General features: G+C 44.7%; 1 protein-coding gene across 1 annotated transcript; it reads right to left on the bottom strand.

The window, feature by feature from the left end:
- Positions 1-120: 120 nt before the first annotated feature.
- LOC115168838 (G-protein coupled receptor 61-like) lies at positions 121-11,346 on the bottom strand. The gene is made up of 3 exons (XM_029724380.1): positions 11,239-11,346; positions 2,320-2,835; positions 121-2,022 (listed from the first exon to the last, which is right to left on the bottom strand). Exons 2-3 carry the CDS (start codon positions 2,384-2,386, stop codon positions 506-508), a joined length of 1,584 nt encoding a protein of 527 aa, XP_029580240.1. The 5' UTR covers positions 2,387-2,835; positions 11,239-11,346; the 3' UTR covers positions 121-505.
- Positions 11,347-24,332: the final 12,986 nt, after the last annotated feature.

Raw genomic sequence — 24,332 nt, 5'->3', positions numbered from 1 at the left:
GGGTTGTGGGTTCGATTCCCACGGGGGGCCAGCACAGGAAAAAAATAAATAAATAAATAAATGTATGAAATGTATGCATTCACTACTGTAAGTTGCTCTGGATAAGAGCGTCTGCTAAAATGACTAAAATGTAAAATGTAAATGGAATTTCCCCGAACCCTTCATCATACCTCCTAAAGGAACCCTGGTTCTAGTGACAGTCCTAAAAAAATGCACATAATAATAACAACCTGAATTCTTCAAAAGAAGATACCAAGTCTATATGATAGCTTCACTGTAGCTCAAGAGCAATGTCTCATGTACTAGGTACATGTATGTACCATAATCCAACTGTAGCAAAAGGTGGTCAACAAAATCGTCAAACAGCATCAAATAGAATACCCCAGATGTTCTAAATAACAGGTCATCTACTTGCCGTTTCCACCATAGGACTTCTATGCCGGTGTTTGGCCTGCAGACTAAGGCTTTGGTGCTTCTACCTCTGACGCCTGGTCCAAAAACAGGCCTACTGTACAGATGAACATCCAGTACTAGAGTTCAGGCATTGTCCAGCACTGTCCTGTTTACTCGGCAGCAATTTTCCCGCTAGGTTGATGTCATCGTTCAGATTCAGATCCTGCTGCTCCAAGAACTCCGAGGTCTTCTCGATAATCTGTCCAGGGATGTGGAAGTCAACAGGCATGTGTTCCTGGACCAGCGTGTTCTCCTGACGAGGTCCATCTCGAAGACGGCCCCTCTCCCCCGCCTCCTCCTCGGTCCTGCTGGCCCTGCTGTGTGCCTGGGTGGAGGGCTCCAGATTACACCCTGTCCCCTGGAGGAACTGGAGGAAGTTCTCCTCGATGGAGGCCTCTCGGCTGGCCAGCTGATCCCCATCGCCCGGCCCCGCCCGCTTAAAGAGACAGGCCAGGCTTCGGCCCAGCTCTGTTCGGATCTGCCGATTCAGACAGCCATAGAAGAAAGGGTTGGAGGTGAAGCAGAAGTAACCGATCCAGGTCACGACTTCTTCCAGCTGGGCTGAAGCCAGGGAGGCCTGGGGGGTAGAGACCAGGGCGGCGTACAGGTGGAAGGAGAAGTAAGGCAGCCAGCAGCATAGGAACTGGCCTCCAACCGCCACCAGGACTGCCGCGGCTTTACCCCCATTGAAGGTCCTCTGACTGGGGGAGCGGAGTGGAGGACATGGGCCCCCAGGGCCCCCCAAGCTGACAGCCATGGTGGAGTGGCTGCTGAGGGACTCGGAGCGGTGAGGGCTGGGACCAGGTGTGTCCATCAACATAGGTAAGGGGCCATGCTGCATGGCTGCCACCCGGGCTACTTTAAACATGTTACAGTACACAATCAGAATGATCAGTACTGTACACAGGAAGTAGACAAAGGTGAAGAAGACCATGAAGATTAATCGTGTGGTCCCTCCTCCTCCAGTCCAGTGTAGGGAGCAACGTCTCTGGTTTGCAGGACCTGGGATCACGGGACTCCCTAGTCCTCTTCCAAGTCCGACACCTCCGCCCTGGTTTCCCTGGGGCACCCAGCCCAGTAGAGGCAGAGCTGACATCAAAATAGCTTTGACCCAGATCCCGACTAACACTGCCACAACCACCCCTACTGTCATTTTCACCTCATGGCGCATCGGGTGGACGATGTAGTAATACCTCTCCACGTTGATGGCTGAGATAGACAAAATGGCAGCACTGACCAGCCCTACACTCAGGCAGAGGTAGCTCTGGCAGAGTGCCTCATCATGCACTAAGATCCGGTCCGACAGCATCCCCAGAGGCATCAGAACCAGAGCCGCCAGCAGGTCAACCAGACACAAATGGAACACGAAGGCAAACTTCCTCAGCTGCAGCGTCTTGGTGATGACGGCCATGACAGCTAGGTTGCCAACGACGGCCAGGAGGTCCATGAGGAGCATGGCAACCAGAGCCAGGGAGTGGGTCAGGGACAGGGGGGCTCCGCTAACGCCGATGCCCACAGGAAAACTCACGTTGGGGTGCAGCGAGACTGGGAGGACTGGGAGCCATGGCCCTGAATGAAATAAATAATTCATATTATTAGGCATATTTAAAGTACATGTAGTGTTGCCTCAGCCATTTGAGTACAACAATACATACACAAACAATTATCAAAGATCATAAACACAAAGTCTACCAAGTCAGTACAAAATTAGGATAACTTTCCGCAAATTCCCAGGTTTTCCAGAAATCCGTGTTGGAGGATTCCAGATTTCCTGCTTATTCCTAGAATCTTCTAAACAGCATTTCTGGAAAACCATGGGAATTTTGGGAAGGTTACCAGAATTTTGCAACCTTAGTGGATACCAACCTGGAGGTCTGGAGATGGAGGTGGATGTGTTCCAGGGGGAACTGGAGGTGTCAGAAGGAGGCTCCATGCAAGGATGAGAAAGACGGAAGGAGAGAGGCCAGGGAGACTCAAAGGCCCATCACCCATCCTCCCCTGCAGTGGGATTGGGCTGAGGAACTGGGGACTGGGTTTGGGATTAGCAACAGATGTTCAGGTGGTGGTGATACTGTCTGTCTGGGGAAGGTAGAGCTGGACAGGGCATGGACAGGCCACCCTTGGCTGGTGGAAGTCTGGCAAAGTCCCACTTTTAATTCAAGAGACAAAGTCCGGTCATGCACCAGGTAACCCAACACTAGGTGCTGGAAGTCTGGACTGTAGATGAGATGGGCCTCTGTAGTGGTAGGAGAAGGGATGGGATGGGATGGGATGGACCCTCTGGAGTGGTAGGAGAAGAGATTGGATGGGCCTCTGGAGTGGTAGGAGAAGATTGGATGGGCCTCTTGATGTTGAGAGGTTTCTAGTTGGAGAGGTTGGACTCTGAAACAAAAGTGAAGAAACATTATTGGTTAAAAACAGGCCAAAACACAGCTGTTATGAACTGCATTCTGTTTCTGTCAGAGATAAACCTTTTGTTGAGATCAACGATGTCTCCATATGCTTGAATAAAAAAGAAAGAGCTTCAGTACAGTAAAGCTTTGAATGTCATTCACTGTCTGACCTACTTCCAATAATGTCATTTAAACATTACAAAGCCACATCAACAGCTTTCTAAGAAATCAAAGAGAGGGATTCTCCTATGTATGAAGCAGGGTCAAAATACAGCTTCCTCCTTTTCTGTTTGTAATTATGAGATGTGAACAAGGCATTTTAACACTCAACACTCACATTTTAACACTCAACACTCACATTTTAACACTCTTTTATGTCATTCCAAAGACAAACATTTTATAACAATGTTATTATGGCTGTCACAGTAATCCTTGCCTGGTGTATGGGTACAATCTCCATTTCACCACTGTGTTTGTAATTATGCCACAGACCGCAGTCCTCGTGTACAGCCACATATATACATCCATCTGCGTCTTCTAAAGCGTGTTTTTCAGGACAGCCAGCCCTGCCGGGGAGAAGCTATAAGCACGGAGGATGCAGCCCACCATATGTCTCAGAGACAGAAAATCCATAGTGTTGAGAGAATGTGTCAGCTGTGGTCATGCTACTGATTTCCTAGTTTATAGTGATGTAAATGGTGCAGTAATGGTATCTTAAATATAACATTTTAAGAGTATAATATGTACCAAATAGACATTTTATGTAAATATAAAGAGATGACCAAGTCACTGGCAAAGATCGGAGCGAAGCATCCATCCATGGGGGTTTTGTGAATTTAACCTATGCTATTTGGAATTGTCAGGCCACATTATCTATCAGTAATCAAATGTTGTCATTCTGGGTTAGACTACTCCGATTAAAGTGGGCCAACGAGTAGTATAAAGGGAGGAGCTTCGATGAAACGTGTTGTAATGTTAGTCTAGAGGGAGTAGCTGTAATGAAACATGGTGTTGTAATGTTAGTCTAGGAGGAGTAGCTGTAATGTTAGTCTAGAGGGAGTAGCTGTAATGTTAGTCTAGAGGGAGTAGCTGTAATGAAACATGGTGTTGTAATGTTAGTCTAGAGGGAGTAGCTGTAATGTTAGTCTAGGGGGAGTAGCTGTAATGAAACATGGTGTTGTAATGTTAGTCTAGAGGGAGTAGCTGTAATGTTAGTCTAGAGGGAGTAGCTGTAATGTTAGTCTAGAGGGAGTAGCTGTAATGTTAGTCTAGAGGGAGTAGCTGTAATGAAACATGGTGCTGTAATGTTAGTCTAGAGGGAGTAGCTGTAATGTTAGTCTAGGGGGAGTAGCTGTAATGAAACATGGTGCTGTAATGTTAGTCTAGAGGGAGTAGCTGTAATGTTAGTCTAGAGGGAGTAGCTGTAATGTTAGTCTAGAGGGAGTAGCTGTAATGAAACATGGTGTTGTAATGTTAGTCTAGAGGGAGTAGCTGTAATGTTAGTCTAGAGGGAGTAGCTGTAATGTTAGTCTAGAGGGAGTAGCTGTAATGTTAGTCTAGAGGGAGTAGCTGTAATGAAGCATGGTGCTGTAATGTTAGTCTAGAGGGAGTAGCTGTAATGTTAGTCTAGGGGGAGTAGCTGTAATGAAACATGGTGTTGTAATGTTAGTCTAGGAGGAGTAGCTGTAATGTTAGTCTAGAGGGAGTAGCTGTAATGTTAGTCTAGAGGGAGTAGCTGTAATGAAACATGGTGCTGTAATGTTAGTCTAGAGGGAGTAGCTGTTATGAAACATGGTGTTGTAATGTTAGTCTAGAGGGAGTAGCTGTAATGTTAGTCTAGGGGGAGTAGCTGTAATGAAACATGGTGTTGTAATGTTAGTCTAGGAGGAGTAGCTGTAATGTTAGTCTAGAGGGAGTAGCTGTAATGTTAGTCTAGAGGGAGTAGCTGTTATGAAACATGGTGTTGTAATGTTAGTCTAGGAGGAGTAGCTGTAATGTTAGTCTAGAGGGAGTAGCTGTAATGAAACATGGTGTTGTAATGTTAGTCTAGGGGGAGTAGCTGTAATGAAACATGGTGTTGTAATGTTAGTCTAGAGGGAGTAGCTGTAATGTTAGTCTAGGAGGAGTAGCTGTTATGAAACATGGTGTTGTAATGTTAGTCTAGGAGGAGTAGCTGTAATGAAACATGGTGTTGTAATGTTAGTCTAGAGGGAGTAGCTGTAATGTTAGTCTAGGAGGAGTAGCTGTAATGTTAGTCTAGAGGGAGTAGCTGTAATGTTAGTCTAGGGGGAGTAGCTGTAATGAAACATGGTGTTGTAATGTTAGTCTAAAGGGAGTAGCTGTAATGTTAGTCTAGAGGGAGTAGCTGTAATGAAACATGGTGTTGTAATGTTAGTCTAGTGGGAGTAGCTGTAATGAAACATGGTGTTGTAATGTTAGTCTAGAGGGAGTAGCTGTAATGTTAGTCTAGAGGGAGTAGCTGTAATGTTAGTCTCGGGGGAGTAGCTGTAATGAAACATGGTGCTGTAATGTTAGTCTACAGGGAGTAGCTGTAATGTTAGTCTAGAGGGAGTAGCTGTAATGAAACATGGTGTTGTAATGTTAGTCTAGAGGGAGTAGCTGTAATGTTAGTCTAGAGGGAGTAGCTGTAATGAAACATGGTGTTGTAATGTTAGTCTAGGGGGAGTAGCTGTAATGAAACATGGTGTTGTAATGTTAGTCTAGGGGGAGTAGCTGTAATGAAACATGGTGTTGTAATGTTAGTCTAGAGGGAGTAGCTGTAATGTTAGTCTAGAGGGAGTAGCTGTAATGAAACATGGTGTTGTAATGTTAGTCTAGGAGGAGTAGCTGTAATGTTAGTCTAGAGGGAGTAGCTGTAATGAAACATGGTGTTGTAATGTTAGTCTAGAGGGAGTAGCTGTAATGTTAGTCTAGAGGGAGTAGCTGTAATGAAACATGGTGTTGTAATGTTAGTCTAGAGGGAGTAGCTGTAATGTTAGTCTAGAGGGAGTAGCTGTAATGAAACATGGTGCTGTAATGTTAGTCTAGAGGGAGTAGTGGTGGCACAGCCCTTACTGTCGCTCCAGGTGTGTGTGTGTGTGTGTGTGTGTGTGTGTGTGTGTGTGTGTGTGTGTGTGTGTGTGTGTGTGTGTGTGTGTGTGTGCGCGTGTGTGTGTGTGTGTGTGTGTGTAGAACCAGGAGGCTAGTTCTGTTTACTGTCATAACCTCACCTGCCCACAACCCCGTCACACACACACACACACTGTCACAGTGATGGAACACACACACACACACACACTGTCACAGTGATTGAACACACATTGTCACAGAGATGGAACACACACACACACACTGTCACAGTGATTGAACACACACACACACACACACACACACACACACACACACACACACACACACACACACACACACACACACACACACACACACACACTGTCACAGTGATGGAACACACACACACACACACTCTCACAGTGATTGAACACACACTGTCACAGTGATTGAACACACACACACACACACACACACACACACACACACACACACACACACACACACACACACTGTCACTGTGATGGAACACACACACTGTCACAGTGATGGAACACACACACACACACACTGTCACAGTGATGGAACACACACATACTGTCACAGTGATGGAACACACACACACACTGTCACAGTGAAGGAACACACACACACACACACACACTGTCACAGTGATGGAATATACACACTGCCACATTGATGGAACACACACATACACACACACTGTCACAGTGATGGAATATACACACTGTCACAGTGATGGAACACACACACACTGTCACAGTGATGGAACACACACACACACAAGAAATAACAGAACAAGCTGGAATATAAATATACAGTGCCTTCGGAAAGAATTCAGACCCCTTGACACAACCTAATGTCATGGTAACATCACTGAGAGACACAACCCAATGTCATGGTAACATCACTGAGAGACACAACCTAATGTCATGGTAACATCACTGAGAGACACAACCTAATGTCATGGTAACATCACTGAGACACAACCTAATGTCATGGTAACATCACTGAGAGACACAACAAAATGTCATGGTAACATCACTGAGAGACACAACCTAATGTCATGGTAACATCACTGAGAGACACAACCTAATGTCATGGTAACATCACTGAGAGACACAACCTAATGTCATGGTAACATCACTGAGACACAACCTAATGTCATGGTAACATCACTGAGACACAACCCAATGTCATGGTAACATCACTGAGACACAACCTAATGTCATGGTAACATCACTGAGACACAACCCAATGTCATGGTAACATCACTGAGACACAACCCAATGTCATGGTAACATCACTGAGACACAACCCAATGTCATGGTAACATCACTGAGACACAACCTAATGTCATGGTAACATCACTGAGACACAACCTAATGTCATGGTAACATCACTGAGACACAACCCAATGTCATGGTAACATCACTGAGACACAACCTAATGTCATGGTAACATCACTGAGATGCAACCTAATGGCATGGTAACATCACTGAGAGACACAACCTAATGTCATGGTAACATCACTGAGACACACAACCTAATGTCATGGTAACATCACTGAGACACAACCCAATGTCATGGTAACATCACTGAGAGACACAACCTAATGTCATGGTAACATCACTGAGAGACACAACCCAATGTCATGGTAACATCACTGAGAGACACAACCCAATGTCATGGTAACATCACTGAGAGACACAACCTAATGTCATGGTAACATCACTGAGAGACACAACCCAATGTCATGGTAACATCACTGAGAGACACAACCTAATGTCATGGTAACATCACTGAGACACAACCCAATGTCATGGTAACATCACTGAGACACAACCTAATGTCATGGTAACATCACTGAGACACAACCCAATGTCATGGTAACATCACTGAGAGACACAACCTAATGTCATGGTAACATCACTGAGACACAACCTAATGTCATGGTAACATCACTGAGAGACACAACCCAATGTCATGGTAACATCACTGAGAGACACAACCTAATGTCATGGTAACATCACTGAGACACAACCTAATGTCATGGTAACATCACTGAGACACAACCTAATGTCATGGTAACATCACTGAGACACAACCTAATGTCATGGTAACATCACTGAGAGACACAACCTAATGTCATGGTAACATCACTGAGAGACACAACCCAATGTCATGGTAACATCACTGAGAGACAACCTAATGTCATGGTAACATCACTGAGAGACACAACCCAATGTCATGGTAACATCACTGAGAGACAACCTAATGCCATGGTAACATCACTGAGAGACACAACCCAATGTCATGGTAACATCACTGAGAGACACAACCCAATGTCATGGTAACATCACTGAGACACAACCTAATGTCATGGTAACATCACTGAGAGACAACCCAATGTCATGGTAACATCACTGAGAGACACAACCCAATGTCATGGTAACATCACTGAGACACAACCTAATGTCATGGTAACATCACTGAGAGACAACCCAATATCATGGTAACATCACTGAGACACAACCCAATGTCATGGTAACATCACTGAGACACAACCTAATGTCATGGTAACATCACTGAGAGACACAACCCAATGTCATGGTAACATCACTGAGAGACACAACCCAATGTCATGGTAACATCACTGAGAGACACAACCTAATGTCATGGTAACATCACTGAGAGACACAACCTAATGTCATGGTAACATCACTGAGACAGAACCTAATGTCATGGTAACATCACTGAGAGACACAACCTAATGTCATGGTAACATCACTGAGACAGAACCTAATGTCATGGTAACATCACTGAGAGACAGAACCTAATGTCATGGTAACATCACTGAGACACAACCTAATGTCATGGTAACATCACTGAGAGACACAACCTAATGTCATGGTAACATCACTGAGACACAACCTAATGTCATGGTAACATCACTGAGAGACACAACCTAATGTCATGGTAACATCACTGAGACAGAACCTAATGTCATGGTAACATCACTGAGACAGAACCTAATGTCATGGTAACATCACTGAGAGACAGAACCTAATGTCATGGTAACATCACTGAGACACAACCCAATGTCATGGTAACATCACTGAGAGACACAACCTAATGTCATGGTAACATCACTGAGACAGAACCTAATGTCATGGTAACATCACTGAGAGACAGAACCTAATGTCATGGTAACATCACTGAGACACAACCCAATGTCATGGTAACATCACTGAGAGACACAACCTAATGTCATGGTAACATCACTAAGACAGAACCTAATGTCATGGTAACATCACTGAGAGACACAACCCAATGTCATGGTAACATCACTGAGAGACACAACCTAATGTCATGGTAACATCACTGAGAGACACAACCTAATGTCATGGTAACATCACTGAGACACAACCTAATGTCATGGTAACATCACTGAGAGACACAACCTAATGTCATGGTAACATCACTGAGAGACACAACCCAATGTCATGGTAACATCACTGAGAGACACAACCTAATGTCATGGTAACATCACTGAGAGACACAACCTAATGTCATGGTAACATCACTGAGACACAACCTAATGTCATGGTAACATCACTGAGAGACACAACCTAATGTCATGGTAACATCACTGAGAGACACAACCTAATGTCATGGTAACATCACTGAGACACAACCTAATGTCATGGTAACATCACTGAGACACAACCCAATGTCATGGTAACATCACTGAGACACAACCTAATGTCATGGTAACATCACTAAGAGACACAACCTAATGTCATGGTAACATCACTGAGACACAACCTAATGTCATGGTAACATCACTGAGAGACACAACCCAATGTCATGGTAACATCACTGAGACACAACCTAATGTCATGGTAACATCACTGAGACACAACCTAATGTCATGGTAACATCACTGAGACACAACCTAATGTCATGGTAACATCACTGAGACACAACCCAATGTCATGGTAACATCACTGAGAGACACAACCCAATGTCATGGTAACATCACTGAGAGACACAACCCAATGTAAGGATAACATCTCAACATGCATTTTTCTGCTTACAGATAGGTCTCTACTATCCCCTTATATAGAACGGTACACAATGAACCCTTACAATGAAGAACCATGTGTGTTTTGAAGAATTCTGATATTGTCAAATATTTCTTTAGGAATGTGTATACCACATCAAGTGTCATTATTGAAAGATCATGTCACTACAATTCTCTCTTTAAATTATACTTGCTATTTTTTATTTTTTTATTTCATACTTTCCCCCCATACTTTTGTTTAATGATTCATGAAGTGTACTGTATATATAATTTCGTCTGTAGGATTGTGTTAAACTGTCTACACCACTGCCTGTTTAACCACATATTCTAATTGTAGGAACCAGAGTTCTGTTTATCAATTAGAACATTCAAAACACTTAGTAATTATAAGTAGAAGAGAGTTGTTCCTCTAGTCTACACGGCTTGTATTTTATACAGAACAGAATCTCCCGTTTGTACTAAAGATCAGGAGTAGTGAAAAAAAAAGAGAAATTTAAAATAGTCTTGAAACACTACCTCACTGTCCTGACCAGCAGCTCCAAGCGTTCACGTGAAAGAAAGAAGAATTTGCCTTCAGGCCATGGCAGTTTCAAAGATAGTCTGTTGCTGCTAATTGAGAACCATATGACCCTCCTATCACATAACCATCTGTGTGTTTACTGCTTGAAGGAGAACTAAACCATTGTTGTAACAACAACACAGCTTGTTAGTCCATTGAGAGAGGTCTACAATTCTACTCTAAAAAATGTTTCACCATCCCAATGTAGAGGCTAATGTTGGAGATAGAGGACCATAACCCGTTTTAAATCCGTTTAAACGGTCCCTCAGCTAGCCAGCTAGGACTGCCCTGTCCACCACCTTTACCCCCCATCTCAACCTCCTCTCCCCTATCTGATCAAACCTTCCCTACCCCTCCTGGATCTCTCTATTCGGCTGACTACAACAATATGTCCCACTCCCCCGTTTTCTCCTTTTTGAATCTCTTCTGACTCTCCCCTCTCTCAGTGAATCCTCTCTCCCAATGCACAAACTGAGTCTATCATTCAGTGGATATGTTGTTGTCACGAGAGGAGAGGAAAAGTAGCCTAGCACTCCGAGCACCGGTATAGTATAGAATGTAGTCACGTTGTGATACCTCCACAGACTTGTAATTATGTCTAGTCCTATGTGAAGCTAAAGCAGAGCAGTGTGATGAGAAACGATGGGATGACATACCTTTAATAGTTAGTGTGGAGACGGGCTGCTCCTTCCTCTCCAGGTTCACTGTCTGCTTGGATGAGGGAAGTGGACCGATTTTGCTCTTTCTCTCTCACTTACACTCACTCACTCACATACACGTTATACCACGTCAGAGAGAGAGAAAGAGGAAGAGAGAGAGGAAGAGAGAGAGAGGAATTGAGGAAGAGAGGGAGAGAGAGAGGGGGGAAGAAAGGGAGAGAGAGGAAGAGAGAGGTGGAGAGAGGAAGAGAGGAAGAGAGAGAGAGAGAGAGAGAGAGAGAGAGAGAGAGAGAGAGAGAGAGAGAGAGAGGGAAGAAAGTGAGAGAGAGGGGAAGAAAGGGAGAGAGAGGGGAAAGAAAGGGAGAGAGAGGAAGAGAGAGGTGGAGAGAGGAAGAGAGAGAGAGAGAGAGAGAGAGAGAGAGAGAGAGAGAGAGGTGGGAGAGAGGAAGAGAGAGAGAGAGAGAGAGTAAGAAAGGGAGAGAGAGGAAGAGAGAGAAAGAGAGAGGTGGAGAGAGAGTAAAAGAGAGAGAGAGTGTGTCTCCTCATCACCTGGCTCTTTCATCTCATCTTCCCCTCCCTGACCCACGGCAGCGCAACAGCAGAATGGACAGAGAACAAAAACTAGAGCAGAATGGAACAACAAACGAGAGCAGGACAGCGTGCTCCTTTCCTTCTCTCCTCCTGTCCTGCTGATAGTACACACACACTCACACTCCACACACTCTCTCCAGCACAAGCTCAGGGTAACTGCAGAGCAATGCGGAGCAGGGAGGGAGCCAGCAGGCAGGCAGGGAGGCAGCAGGGAGGCAAGCAGGGAGGTAGGGAGGCAAGGAGGCAGCAGGGAGGGAGGCAGAGAGGCAGGCAGAGAGGTAGCAGGCAGGCAGAGAGGTAGGGAGGCAGCAGGCAGGGAGGGAGGGAAGCAGCAGAGAGGCCGCAGGGAGGCAGGCAGAGAGGCAGCAGGCATGGAGGGAGGCAGCAGGCCAGCAGGGAGGGAGGCAGCAGGGAGGCAGGCAAAGAGGCAGCAGGCAGGCAGAGAGGCAGCAAACAGGCAGAGAGGGAGGGAGGCAGAGAGGTAGGGATGCAGGCAGGCAGGGATGGAGGGAGGCAGCAGGCAGGGAGGGAGGCAGGCAGGCAGAGAGGCAGCAGGGAGGAAGGCAGAGGCAGGGAGGCAGGGAGGCAGGGAGGCAGGGAGGGAGGGAGGCAGGCAGGCAGGCAGGCAGGCAGGCAGGCAGGCAGGCAGGCAGGAGGGAGGCAGGGAGGGTGGGAGGCAGAGAGGGAGGCAGAGAGGGGAGGCAGGGAGAGAGGGAGAGATGCAGGTAGGGAGGCAGCAGGCAGGGAGAGAGTCAGCAGGCAGGGAGGGAGGCAGAGAGGCAGCAGGGAGGCATGCAGAGAGGCAGGGGAGGGAGGCAGCAGGGAGGCAGGCAAAGAGGCAGCAGGCAGGCAGCAGGCGGGCAGCAAGGGGGTAGGCAGGCAGGCAGCTGGGAGGGAGGTAGGGAGGGAGGCAGGCAGGCAGGGAGGGAGGGAGGGATGCAGGCAGGCAGCTAGGAGGGAGGTAGGTAGGGAGGGAGGTAGACAGGTAGGGAGGGATGCGGGAGGCAGGCAGACAAGCAGGCACGAAGGCAGCAGGGCATTGGAGGGAGGCAGGGAGCTGTCTCTCTCTCTAGCCTCAGTAAAGGTCACCTTAAACTGTCTCTCTCTCTAGCCTCAGTAAAGGTCACCTAGCTGTCTCTCTCTCTAGCCTCAGTAAAGGTCAACTTAGTTGTCTCTCTCTCTAGCCTCAGTAAAGGTCACCTTAGCTGTCTCTCTCTCTCCAGCCTCATTAAAGGTACCTTAGCTGTCTCTCTCTCTAGCCTCAGTAAAGATCATCGTAGCTGTCTCTCTCTCTAGCCTAAGTAAAGGTCACCTGAGCTGTCTCTCTCTCTAGCCTCAGTAAAGGTCACCGTAGCTGTCTCTCTCTCTAGTCTCAGTAAAGGTCACTTAGCTGTCTCTCTCTCCAGCCACAGTATAGACTCACCTTAGCTGTCTCTCTCTCTCCAGCCTCAGTAAGGTCACCTTAGCTGTCTCTCCCTCTAGCCCTCAGTAAAGATCACCTTAGCTGTCTCTCCTCTAGCCTCAGTAAAGATCACCCTTAGCTGTCTCTCTCTCTCCAGCCACAGTAATATCACCTTAGCTGTCTCTCCCCTCTAGCCCAGTAAAGGTCCTCTTAGCCTGTCTCTCCCTCTAGCCTCAGTAAAGGTCATCGTAGCTGTCTCTCTCTCCAGCCACAGTAAAGATCACCTTAGCTGTCTCTCTCTCTAGCCTCAGTAAAGATCACCTTAGCTGTCTCTCCCTCTGCCTCAGTAAAGATAATCGTAGCTGTCTCTCTCTCTCCAGCCACAGTAAAGATCACCTTAGCTGTCTCTCTCTCCAGCTCAGTAAAGATCACCTTAGCTGTCTCTCCCTCTAGCCTCAGTAAGGTCATCTTAGCTGTCTCTCCCTCTAGCCTCAGTAAAGGTCATCTTTAGCTGTCTCTCCCTCTAGCTCAGTAAAGGTCATCGTAGCGTTCCTTTTTGTCTTTTTGTTGCTCTCAACGGTTCAAATCTCCTTACGGGGCCCCCTGTTGCTAAGATCTCTCCCTCCTACTCATACAATCCCAGAAAAACCCTCTAAAGATCTCCCTGGTTCATTGCAATCCTGCTTTAGCCTTCTCCCGAGGGAGAGTGATCTGGTGGAGGAAGGATATTGATCTGAGGGAGGATTATTAATCTGATGGAAGAAGGATTATTGATCTAATGGAGGATCATTGATCAGATAGAGGGAGGAATATTGATCTGAAAAGAGAGGATTATGATAAGGAGGGAGGATACTTACTCTGATGGAGGGCGGATTATGATCTGATGGAGGGCGGATTATTTATTCTGATGGAGGGAGGATTATGATCTGATGAAGGAGGATAGGATATTGATCTGATGGAGGGCGGATTATTTATCTGATGGAGGGAGGATTATTGATTTGATGGAGGGATAAATATTGATCTGATGAGGGAGGATTATTGATCTGATGGAGGGAGGATTACTGATCTGATGGAGGGAGGATTATTGATCGGTTGGAGGGAAGATTACGGATCTGAGAGAGGATTATTGATCTGATGATTGGAGGATTATTGATTGGATGGATGATTTTTGATCTGTTGGAGGAGGAGGATTACTGACCTAATGGAGGGATGATTATTGATCTAATGGAGGGAGAATAATGGTTCTGATGGAGGGAGAATTATGGTTCTGATGGAGGGAGGATTATTGATCGGATGGATTGAGGATTATTGATCTGATTGACGATTATTGATCTAATGAGGATTATTGATCTGATGGAGGGAGGATTATTGATTGGATGGACGATTCTTGATCTGTTGGAGGAGAGGATAATTGATCTGATGGAAAGAGGATATTTGATCTAATTGAGGGATTATCATTGATCGGATGGATGGATGGATGGATGGAGGATTATTGATCGGATGGAGAGAGGGTTATTGATTTGATGGAGGGAGGATTATTGATCTGATGGAGGGAGGATTACTGATCTAATTGAGGGAGGTTATTGATCGGATGCAGGGAAGATTACGTATCTGAGAGAGGAGTATTGATCTAATGGAGGGAGGATTATTGATTTGGTGGAGGGAGGATTATTGATTTGGTGGAGGGAGGATTATTGATCTGTTGGAGTGAGGATTTTTAATCTGATTGACGCTTATTGATCTAATGAGGATTATTGATCTGATGGATGATTTTTGATCTTTTGGAGGAGAGAGAATAATTGACATGATAGAGGGAAGATAATTGATTTGATGGAGGAATGATTATTGATCGGGGTGGTGGGAGGATTATTGATATGATGCAGAGAGGATTATTGATCTGATGAAGGGAGGATTATTGATCTGATGGAGGGAGGTTTATTGTTCTGATGGTTGGATAATTATTGATCGGATGAAGGGAGGATTATTGATCGGATGAAGGGAGGATTTTTGATCGGATGGATGGAGGATTATTGATCTGATGTAAGGAGGATTATTGATCTGATTTGAGGGAGGATTATTGATCTGATTTGAGGGGATTATTGATCTGATGATGGGAGGATTATTGATCTGATGGAGGGAGGATTATTGATCTGATGATGGGAGGATTATTGATCTGATGGAGGGAGGATTATTGATCTGATGATGGGAGGATTATTGATCTGATGAGGGAGGATTATTGATCTAACGGATGGAGGATTACTGATCTGATTGACATATTTGATCTAATGAGGATTATTGATCTGGTGGAGGATATGATTATTGATCTGATGGAGGAATGGTTATTGATCGGTTGGAGGAAGGATACTGATCTGATTGACAATATTTGATCTAATGAGGATTATTGATCTGATGGATGGATGGATTATTGATCTGATTGACAATTATTGATCTAATGAGGATTATTAATCTGATGGAGGGAGGATTATTGATTCGAGTAAGGAGGATTATTGATCTGAGAGGGAGGATTATTGATCTGATTTTGATGGGAGGATTATTGATCTGATGGAGGGGAGGATTATTGATCTGATTTGAGGGAGGATTATTGATCAGGTGGAGGGATGATTATTGATCTGATGTAGGGAGGATTATTGATCTGATGGAGGGATGATTATTGATCTGATGAAGGGAGGATTATTGATCTGATGCAGGGAGGATTATTGATCTGACGAAGGGAGGATTATTGATCGGATTGGTGGAGGATTATTGATCCTAACGGATGGAGGATTACTGATTCTGATTGACAATATTTGATCTAATGAGGATTATTGATCTGATGGATGGAGGATTATTGATTGGATGAAGGGAGGATTTATTGATCTAATTGAGGGACGATTATTGATCTGATGGAGGAATGGTTATTGATCGGTGGAGGAAGGATTACTGATCTGAGAGAGGATTATTGATCTAATGGAAGGTGGATTATTGGTTTAATGGAGGGAGGATTATTGATCTGATTGACAATTATTGATCTAATGAGGATTATGATCTGATGGAGGGAGGATTATTGATCTGATGGCGGATTGATTATTGATCTGATGGAGAGAGGATTATTGATCTGATTTGAGGGAGGATTATTGATCTGATGCAGGGGGATTATTGATCTGATGGAGAGAGGATTATTGATCTGATTTGAGGGAGGATTATTGATCTGATGGAGGAGGATTATTGATCTAATGGAGAGAGGATTATTGATCTGATTTGAGGGAGGATTATTGATCTGATGGAGGGAGGATTATTGATCTAATGGAGGGAGGATTATTGATCTAATGGAGAGAGGATTATTGATCTGATTTGAGGGAGGATTATTGATCTGATGGAGGGAGGATTATTGATCTAATGGAGGGAGGATTATTGATCTGATGCAGGGAGGATTATTGATCTGATGCAGGAGAAGATAATTGATCTGATGGAGGGAGTATTATTGATCGGTTGGCGGGAAGATTACGGATCTGAGAGAGGATTATTGATCTAATGGAGGGAGGATTATTGTTCTGATTGAGGTAGGATTTTTGATCTGATGGAGGAGAGGATAATTGATATGATGGAGGGATTGGTTATTGATCAACTGGAGGGATGGTTATTGATCGGAATGTTGGCAGGATTATTGATCTGATGGAGGGAAGGAATAATGATCGGGTGGATGGAGGATTATTGATCGGATGGTTTGGAGCATTATTGATTGGATGTAGGGAGGATTATTGATCATTTAGATTGAGGATATTGATCTGATGAAGGCATATTTATTGATCCTTACGCACGGAGGATATTGATCTAATGGAGGGAGGATAATTGATCTGATGGAGGGAGTATTATTTGATCTGAAGGAGGGAGGATTTTTGATCTGATGGGTTGGCCAAAACAACAATTGTTAATGGTAATGCGATATTATCATTGACTAAATTAGTACATATTCTCCAGATCATAGTAGTTGATACCTTACAGTGCATATATTTGGCTCTTTAATGATTTATTCTTGCAGAAGAGTAAACGTGAGATCAACATTTACTAAACCCCAGACTGTGGTACAGTACTATACAAACATACTATGTTTCTCTCTTTAATTCATTATTTCACCCAGAAGGGATTTTGTTTAACATTTTTGTCACGACCCTGCATCTTCCCGTTTCACCTGTCTTCTTGTGCTGTCTCCCACCCCCTCTAGGTGTCGCCCATCTTCCCCATTATCCCCTGGTGTACTTATACCTGTGTTTCTGTTTGTGTGTTGCCCAGTTTGGTCTTGTTTGTCAAGTTTACCAGCATTTGTCCCTGTCAGCTCCTGTCTTTTTCCAGCCTCTGTTTTTCTTGCCCTCCTGGTTTTTGACCCTTGCTGTTCGGACCCTGAACCCGCCCGACCTCTAACCACTCTGCCTGACTGATCCTGAGCATGTCTACCGTCCTCTACCCTTTGCCCCTGTTGCTGTAATAAACGTTGTTACTTGGACACCGTCTGCATCTGGGTCTTACCTTATCATTATGTCAGGTACAGTATACATTGTTGAGCTTGATATTTCATAAAACACAAGAGGGTATGTATAACTGACCAATACTGTGTAGGATGTAATAAACGACCATTACAAAAGCTAAACAAAGTCCCCTGTCAGATAGTGCCTCTCAGCCATCATCTGGATAACATGTCTAACACATTATAATAACGTATACATATGTCTTTGGAATAGAATGACATAGTAAAGACTTAAGGTATACTATATGCTAATACCATAAATCTTTAGTAAGTATTCGTTTGTGGGATTAAATTTGTCTACAATATATTCATCCTCCGATGGAATTGAAAAGGATTGTCGTAATGTATCTACACATGATGACCTCTAACCCATACCCCTAATCTAGACATGATGACCTCTAAGCCTAATCTTACATGGGATGACTCTAAACCCTAATCTACACGTGATGACCTCTAACCCTAATCTACACGTGATGACCTCTAACCCTAAATCTAGACATGATGACCTCTAACACCCTAATCTACACGTGATGGACCTCTAACCTACTACACGTGAGACCTAACCCATCTAGACATGATGACCTCTAACCCTAATCTACATGTCGACGCTCCTCTAACCCTAACCTTATTGTAGATGTAACGCCCTCTAACCACTAATCTAGACATTATGTCTCTAACCCTAATCTAGACACGATGTCCTCTAATCTAACCCTAATCTAGACATGATGTCCTCTAACCCTAATCTAGGACATTATGTGCCTCTAACCCTAATCTAGACATGATGTCCTCTAATCAAACCCTAATCTAGAATGATGTCCTCTAAGCCTACCCTAATCTAGACACGATTGTAACTCTAATCCTAACCCTAATCTAGAAATGATGTCCTCTAACCCTAATCTAGACCTGTCCTCTAATCCTAACCCTAATCTAGACATGATGTCCTCTAATCCTAACCCTAATATAGACATGATGTCCTCTAACCCTAATCTAGACATGTCCTCTAACCCTAATCTAGACATGATGTCCTCAACCCTTATTTAGACATGATGTCCTCTAATCCTAACCCTAATCTAGACATGATGTCTCTAATCCTAACCTAACTCTAGACATGATGTCCTCTAATCATAACCTAATCTAGATGTGATTGACCTCTAACCCTAATCTACCACATGATGGCCTCTAACCCTAATCTACACATGATGACCTCTAACCCTAATCTACATGTGATGTCCTCTAACCCTAATCTAGACCCGATGTCCTCTAATCCTAATCTAGAATGATGTCCTCTAATCCTAATCTAGACATGATGTCCTCTAATCATAACCCTAATCTAGAAATGATGTCCTCTAACCCTAATCTAGACATGATGTCCTCTAATCATAACCCTAATCTAGACATGACTGTCCTCTACTCTAATCCTAACCCTAATCTAGACATGATGTCCTCTAATCCTAACCCTAATCTAGACATGATGTCCTCTAACCCTAATCTAGACATGATGTCCTCTAACCCTAATCTAGACATGTCCTCCATATCCTACCCTAATCTAGGACATGATGTCCTCTAACCCTAATCTAGACATGATGTCCTCTAATCATTACCCTAATCTAGACATGATGTCTCTAATCATAACCCTAATCTAGACATATGTCCTCTAACCCCTAATCTAGACATGATGTCCACCTATCCTAACTAGACATGAGTCCTCTAACCCTAAATCTAGACATGTCCTCTAATCCTAACCCTAATCTAGACATGATGTCTTCTAACCCTAAACCTATTGAGGCCAGGTCAACATGAGGCCAGTTCAACATGAGGCCAGTTCAACATTGAGGCCAGGTCAACATGAGGCCCAGTTCAACATGAGGCCAGGTCAACATGAGGCAGTTCAACATGCGGCCAGTTCAACATGTGGCCAAGGTCAACATGAGGCCAGGTCAACATGTGGCCAGGTCAACATGTGGCCAGTTCACCATGTGGCCAGTTCAACATGAGGCCAGTTCACATGAGGCCAATTCAACATGACTGGCCAGGTCAACATGAGGCCAGTTCAACATGAGGCCAGGTCAAACATGAGGCCAGTTCAACATGAGGCCTAGTCAAACATGTGGCCAGGTCACATGAGGCCAGGTCAACATGTGGCCAGGTTCACATGTGGCCAGTTCAACATGAGGCCAGGTCAACATGAGGCCAGTTCAACATGAGGCCAGTTCAACATGAGGCCAGGCTCAATATGAGGCCAGGTCAACATGAGGCCAGTTCAACAAGAGGCCAGTTCAACATGAGGCCAGGTCAACATGAGGCCAGTTCAAACAGCGGGCAGTTCAAACATGAGTCCAGTTCAACATGAGGCCAGTTCAACATGCGGCCAGTTCAACATGCGGGCCAGTTCAACATGAGGCCAGGTCAACATGTGGCCAGGTCAACATGTGGCCAGGTCAACATGAGGGCCAGGTCATACATGGTGGCCAGGTCAACATGTGGCCAGTTCAACATGAGGCCAGGGTCAAACAATGAAGGCCAGTTCAACATGAGGCCAGTTCAACATGAGGCCAGGTCAATATGAGGCCAGGTCAACATGAGGCCAGTTCAACATGAGGCCAGTTCAACATGAGGCCAGGTCAACATGAGGCCAGTTCAACATGAGGCCAGTTCAACATGAGGCCAGTTCAGCATGAGGCCAGGTTAACATGCGTTCAGGTCCACATGTGGCCAGGTCAAAACAACAATTTCAGTGTGTATTGAAATAGACTTTCTCAGAATGAGATAAAGGGTCAGGTTGTTTGGTGTGTGTGTGTGTGTATGTGTGGTGCGTGCATGCATGTGGGCGTGTGCATGTGTGTGTGTGTGCGTGCGTGTGTACATGTGGGGTCCTGTGACTGAGTACGTGTGTGTCCGCTGTGTCTGAGGTGACAGAAATAGCAGATTCTTGCTCACTCTAGCCGAACCAATCACAGAGGAGGAACATAGAATGATTACCATGGCAATCCGGTCCTCAGACAGACTCCCATTCGCTCTCTCACTCTCACTGCCTTCCTCTCTCTCTCTTTCTGTCTTTCTCAAATTCACATGCGCCAAATACAACAGGTGTAAAAACTTTAATGTGAAATGCTTACTTACAAGCGCTTTCCAATGATGCAGTTAAACAAGAAAAAGTTAATAGTAACACAAGAGGAATAAAATACACAAGAATGATGCTATATACACCTTAGATTGTAAACTGTCATGGTCAAAACATATAGATTTAATGGGTGTAAAGATGGGTAGAGATCTGTCCGTAATAAAGAGATGTTCTGCTTTTTGACACCACACTCCAAAAAACAAGTCCTTCAGGCTCTAGTTTTATCTTACCTTGATATTGTTCAGTCATGTGGTCAAGTGCTGCAAGGAAAGACCTAAACTCAGCAAAAAATAAACGTCCCTTTTTTCAGGGACCCTGTCTTTCAAAGATAATCGTAAAATCCAAATAACTTCACAGATCTTCATTGTAAAGGGTTTAAACACTGGTTCTCCATGCCTTGTTCAATGAACCATAAACAATTAATGAACATGCACCTGTGGAACGGTCAATAAGAATCAGCTTACAGACGGTCGGCAATTAAGGTCACAGTTATAGCACTAAAGAGGCCTTTCTACTGACTCTGAAAAACACCAAAGAAAGATTCCAGGGTCCCTGCTCATCTGCGTGAACGTGCCATAGGCATGCTGCAAGGAGGCATGAGGACTGCAGATGTGGCCAGGGCAATAAATAGCAATGTCCGTACTGTGAGACGCCTAAGACAGCGCTACAGGGAGACAGGATGGACAGCTGATCGTCCTCGCAGTGGCAGACCATGTATAACAACACCTGCACAGATCGGTACATCCGAACATAACACCTGTGGGACAGGTACAGGATGGCAACAACTGCCCGAGTTACACCAGGAACGCACAATCCCCTCTATCAGTGCTCAGACTGTCCGCAATAGGCTGAGAGAGGCTGGACTGAGGGCTTGTAGGCCTGTTGTAAGGCAGGTCCTCACCAGACATCACTGGCAACAATGTCGCCTATGGGCACAAAACCACAGTCGCTGGACCAGACAGGATGGCAAAAGTGCTCTTCACTGACGAGTCGCGGTTTTGATTTGCGTTTATTGTCGAAGGAAATGAGCGTTACACACCGAGGCCTGTACTCTGGAGCGGGATCGGTTTGGAGGTGGAGAGTCTGTCATGGTCTGGGGCGGCTGTGTCACAGCATCATCAGACTGAGCTTGTTTGTCATTGCAGGCAATCTCAACGCTGTGTGTGTTACAGGGAAGACATCCTCCTTCCTCATGTGGTACCCTCCTGCAGGCTCATCCTGACATGACGCTCCAGCATGACAATGCACCAGCCATACTGCTTGTTTCTGTGTGTGTGATTTCCTGCAAGACAGGATGTCCGTTGTTCTGCCATGGCCAGCGAAGAGCCCCGATCTCAATCCCATTGAGCACGTCTGAGACTTGTTGGATCGGAGAGTGGGGCTAGGATCATTCCCCCCAGAAAATGTCCGGGAACTTGCAGGTGCCTTGGTGGAAGAGTGGGTGGTAACATCTAACAGCAAGAACCGGCAAATCTTTGAAGTCCATGAGGAGAGTGCGACTGCCAGTACTTAATGCAGCTGGTGGCCACACCAGAATACTGCTGTTACTTTTGGACCCCCCCTTTGTTCAGGGACACATAATTCAATTTCTTCTGTTAGTCACATGTCAGTGGAACTTGTTCAGTTTATGTCTCCGTTGTTGAATCTGTCTATGTGTTCATATAAATATTTACACTGTTAAGTTTTCTGAAAAATAAATGCAGTTGACAGTGAAGAGGACGTTTCTCTCTTTTGCTGAGTTTTCGTTTAAGCTGCGCTGGTCCAGAACCGAGTGGGCAACGTCTTGCTCTTCATTGTAATCAGAGGGCTAATAATAAATACTATGCCTGGCCAGTCCTCTCTTGGCTCAGAGTTGAGGAAGGAGACTGACCACCATCACTTCCCTTTCTTTTTATAAGGAAACATTAACTGTGTTGGAGAAGATCCAAATTGTTTGCATGTCAACCTTACACACAGGTCTGACACACACACTTAGCCCACCAGACATGCCACCAGGGGTCTTTTCACAGTCCCCAAATCCAGAACAAATTCAAGAAAGTGAACAGTATTATATAGAACCATTGTTGCATGGAACTTCCTTCCATCTCATATTGCTGAAATGAACAGCAAACCTGGTTTTAAAAAAACGATAAAGCAACACCTCACGTCACAACGCCTCTCCTGTATTTAACCTAGATTTTGTGTGTACTGTTGTGTTCATAAGTAGGTTATTTGTTCATTTTATAAATTGATATAGTTCTGTCCTTGAGCTGTTCTTGTCTATTAATTTTCTGTATTATGTCATTGTGTTTCATGTTTTGTGTGGACCCCAGGAAGAGTAGCTGCTGCTTCGCAAACAGCTAATGGGGATCCTGTTAAAATACCAGATACCAAATAACAAAGTAGTGCAGCCTCCTCAGTGTTGGAAAGTCGTGGAGGGAGACACAGATGATGTCACAGAGCCGATTGAGATCCACTTGTAAACATAGAAAATACAGTATAGAGAGATGCATATACAGAACCAGTCAAAAGTTTGGACACACCTACTCATTGAAGGGTTTTTCTTTATTTTTACTATTTTCTACATTGTAGAATAATAGTGAAAGACATCAAAACAATGAAATGTATTTTTTATTTAACTAGGCAAGTCAGTTAAAAATAAATTCTTCTTTTCAATGACGGCCTAGGAACCGTGGTTTAACTACCTTGTTCGGGGGCCTGAACGACAGATTTTTACCTTGTCAGCTCGGGGATTCGATCTTGCAACCTTGCGGTTGCTAGTCCAACGCTCTAACCTCTAGGCTACCTGCTGCCCCATGGAATCATGTAGTAACCAAAAAAGTGTTAAAAAATCAAAATATTTTACATTTGAGATTCTTCAAATTCCTCTTTGCCTTGACAACAGCTTTCCACACTCTTGGCATTCTCTCAACCAGCTTCACCTGGAATGCTTTCCCAACAGTCTTGAAGGAGTTTCCCACATACGCTGAGCACTTGTTGGCTGCTTTTCCTTCACTCTGCAGTCCACCTCATCCCAAACCATCATCAATATGGTTGAGGGGTCGGGTGATTGTGGAGGCCAGGTCATCTGATGCAGCACTCCATCCCTCTCCTTCTTGGTCAATAGCCCTTACACAGCCTCGAGTGTGTAGGGGTCATTGTCCTGTTGGAAAAACAAATGATAGTCCCACTAAGCTCAAAACCAGATTCTAAATAAATCACAGACAGTGTCACAAGCAAAGCACCCCCACACAATCACACCTCCTCCTCCATGTTTCATGGTGGGAACCACACAATCAAGATAATCCGTTCACCTACTCTGCGTCTTACAATACACAGCGGTTGGAAACAAAAAACATCAAATTTGGACTCATCAGACTAAAGGACAGATTCCAATCGGTCTAATGTCCATGCTGTGTTTCTTGGCCCAAGCAGTCTCTTCTTGTTATTTGTTGTCCTTTAGCAGTGGTTCCTTT

This window comes from Salmo trutta, chromosome 30, assembly GCF_901001165.1.
Source record: "Salmo trutta chromosome 30, fSalTru1.1, whole genome shotgun sequence".
Lineage (NCBI taxonomy): Eukaryota > Metazoa > Chordata > Actinopteri > Salmoniformes > Salmonidae > Salmo > Salmo trutta.
Note: the sequence above shows the minus strand (reverse complement) of the source record. Positions and strands in the feature narration are given on the sequence as shown.

Coding starts and splice junctions, on each gene's coding strand:
- LOC115168838 (XM_029724380.1), bottom strand. CDS start 2,386: ATGGAGCCTCCTTCTGACACCTCCAGTTCCCCCTGGAACACATCCACC. Junction 2,023..2,319: donor CTCCATCTCCAGACCTCCAG/GTTGGTATCCAC, acceptor TATTTCATTCAG/GGCCATGGCTCCCAGTCCTC.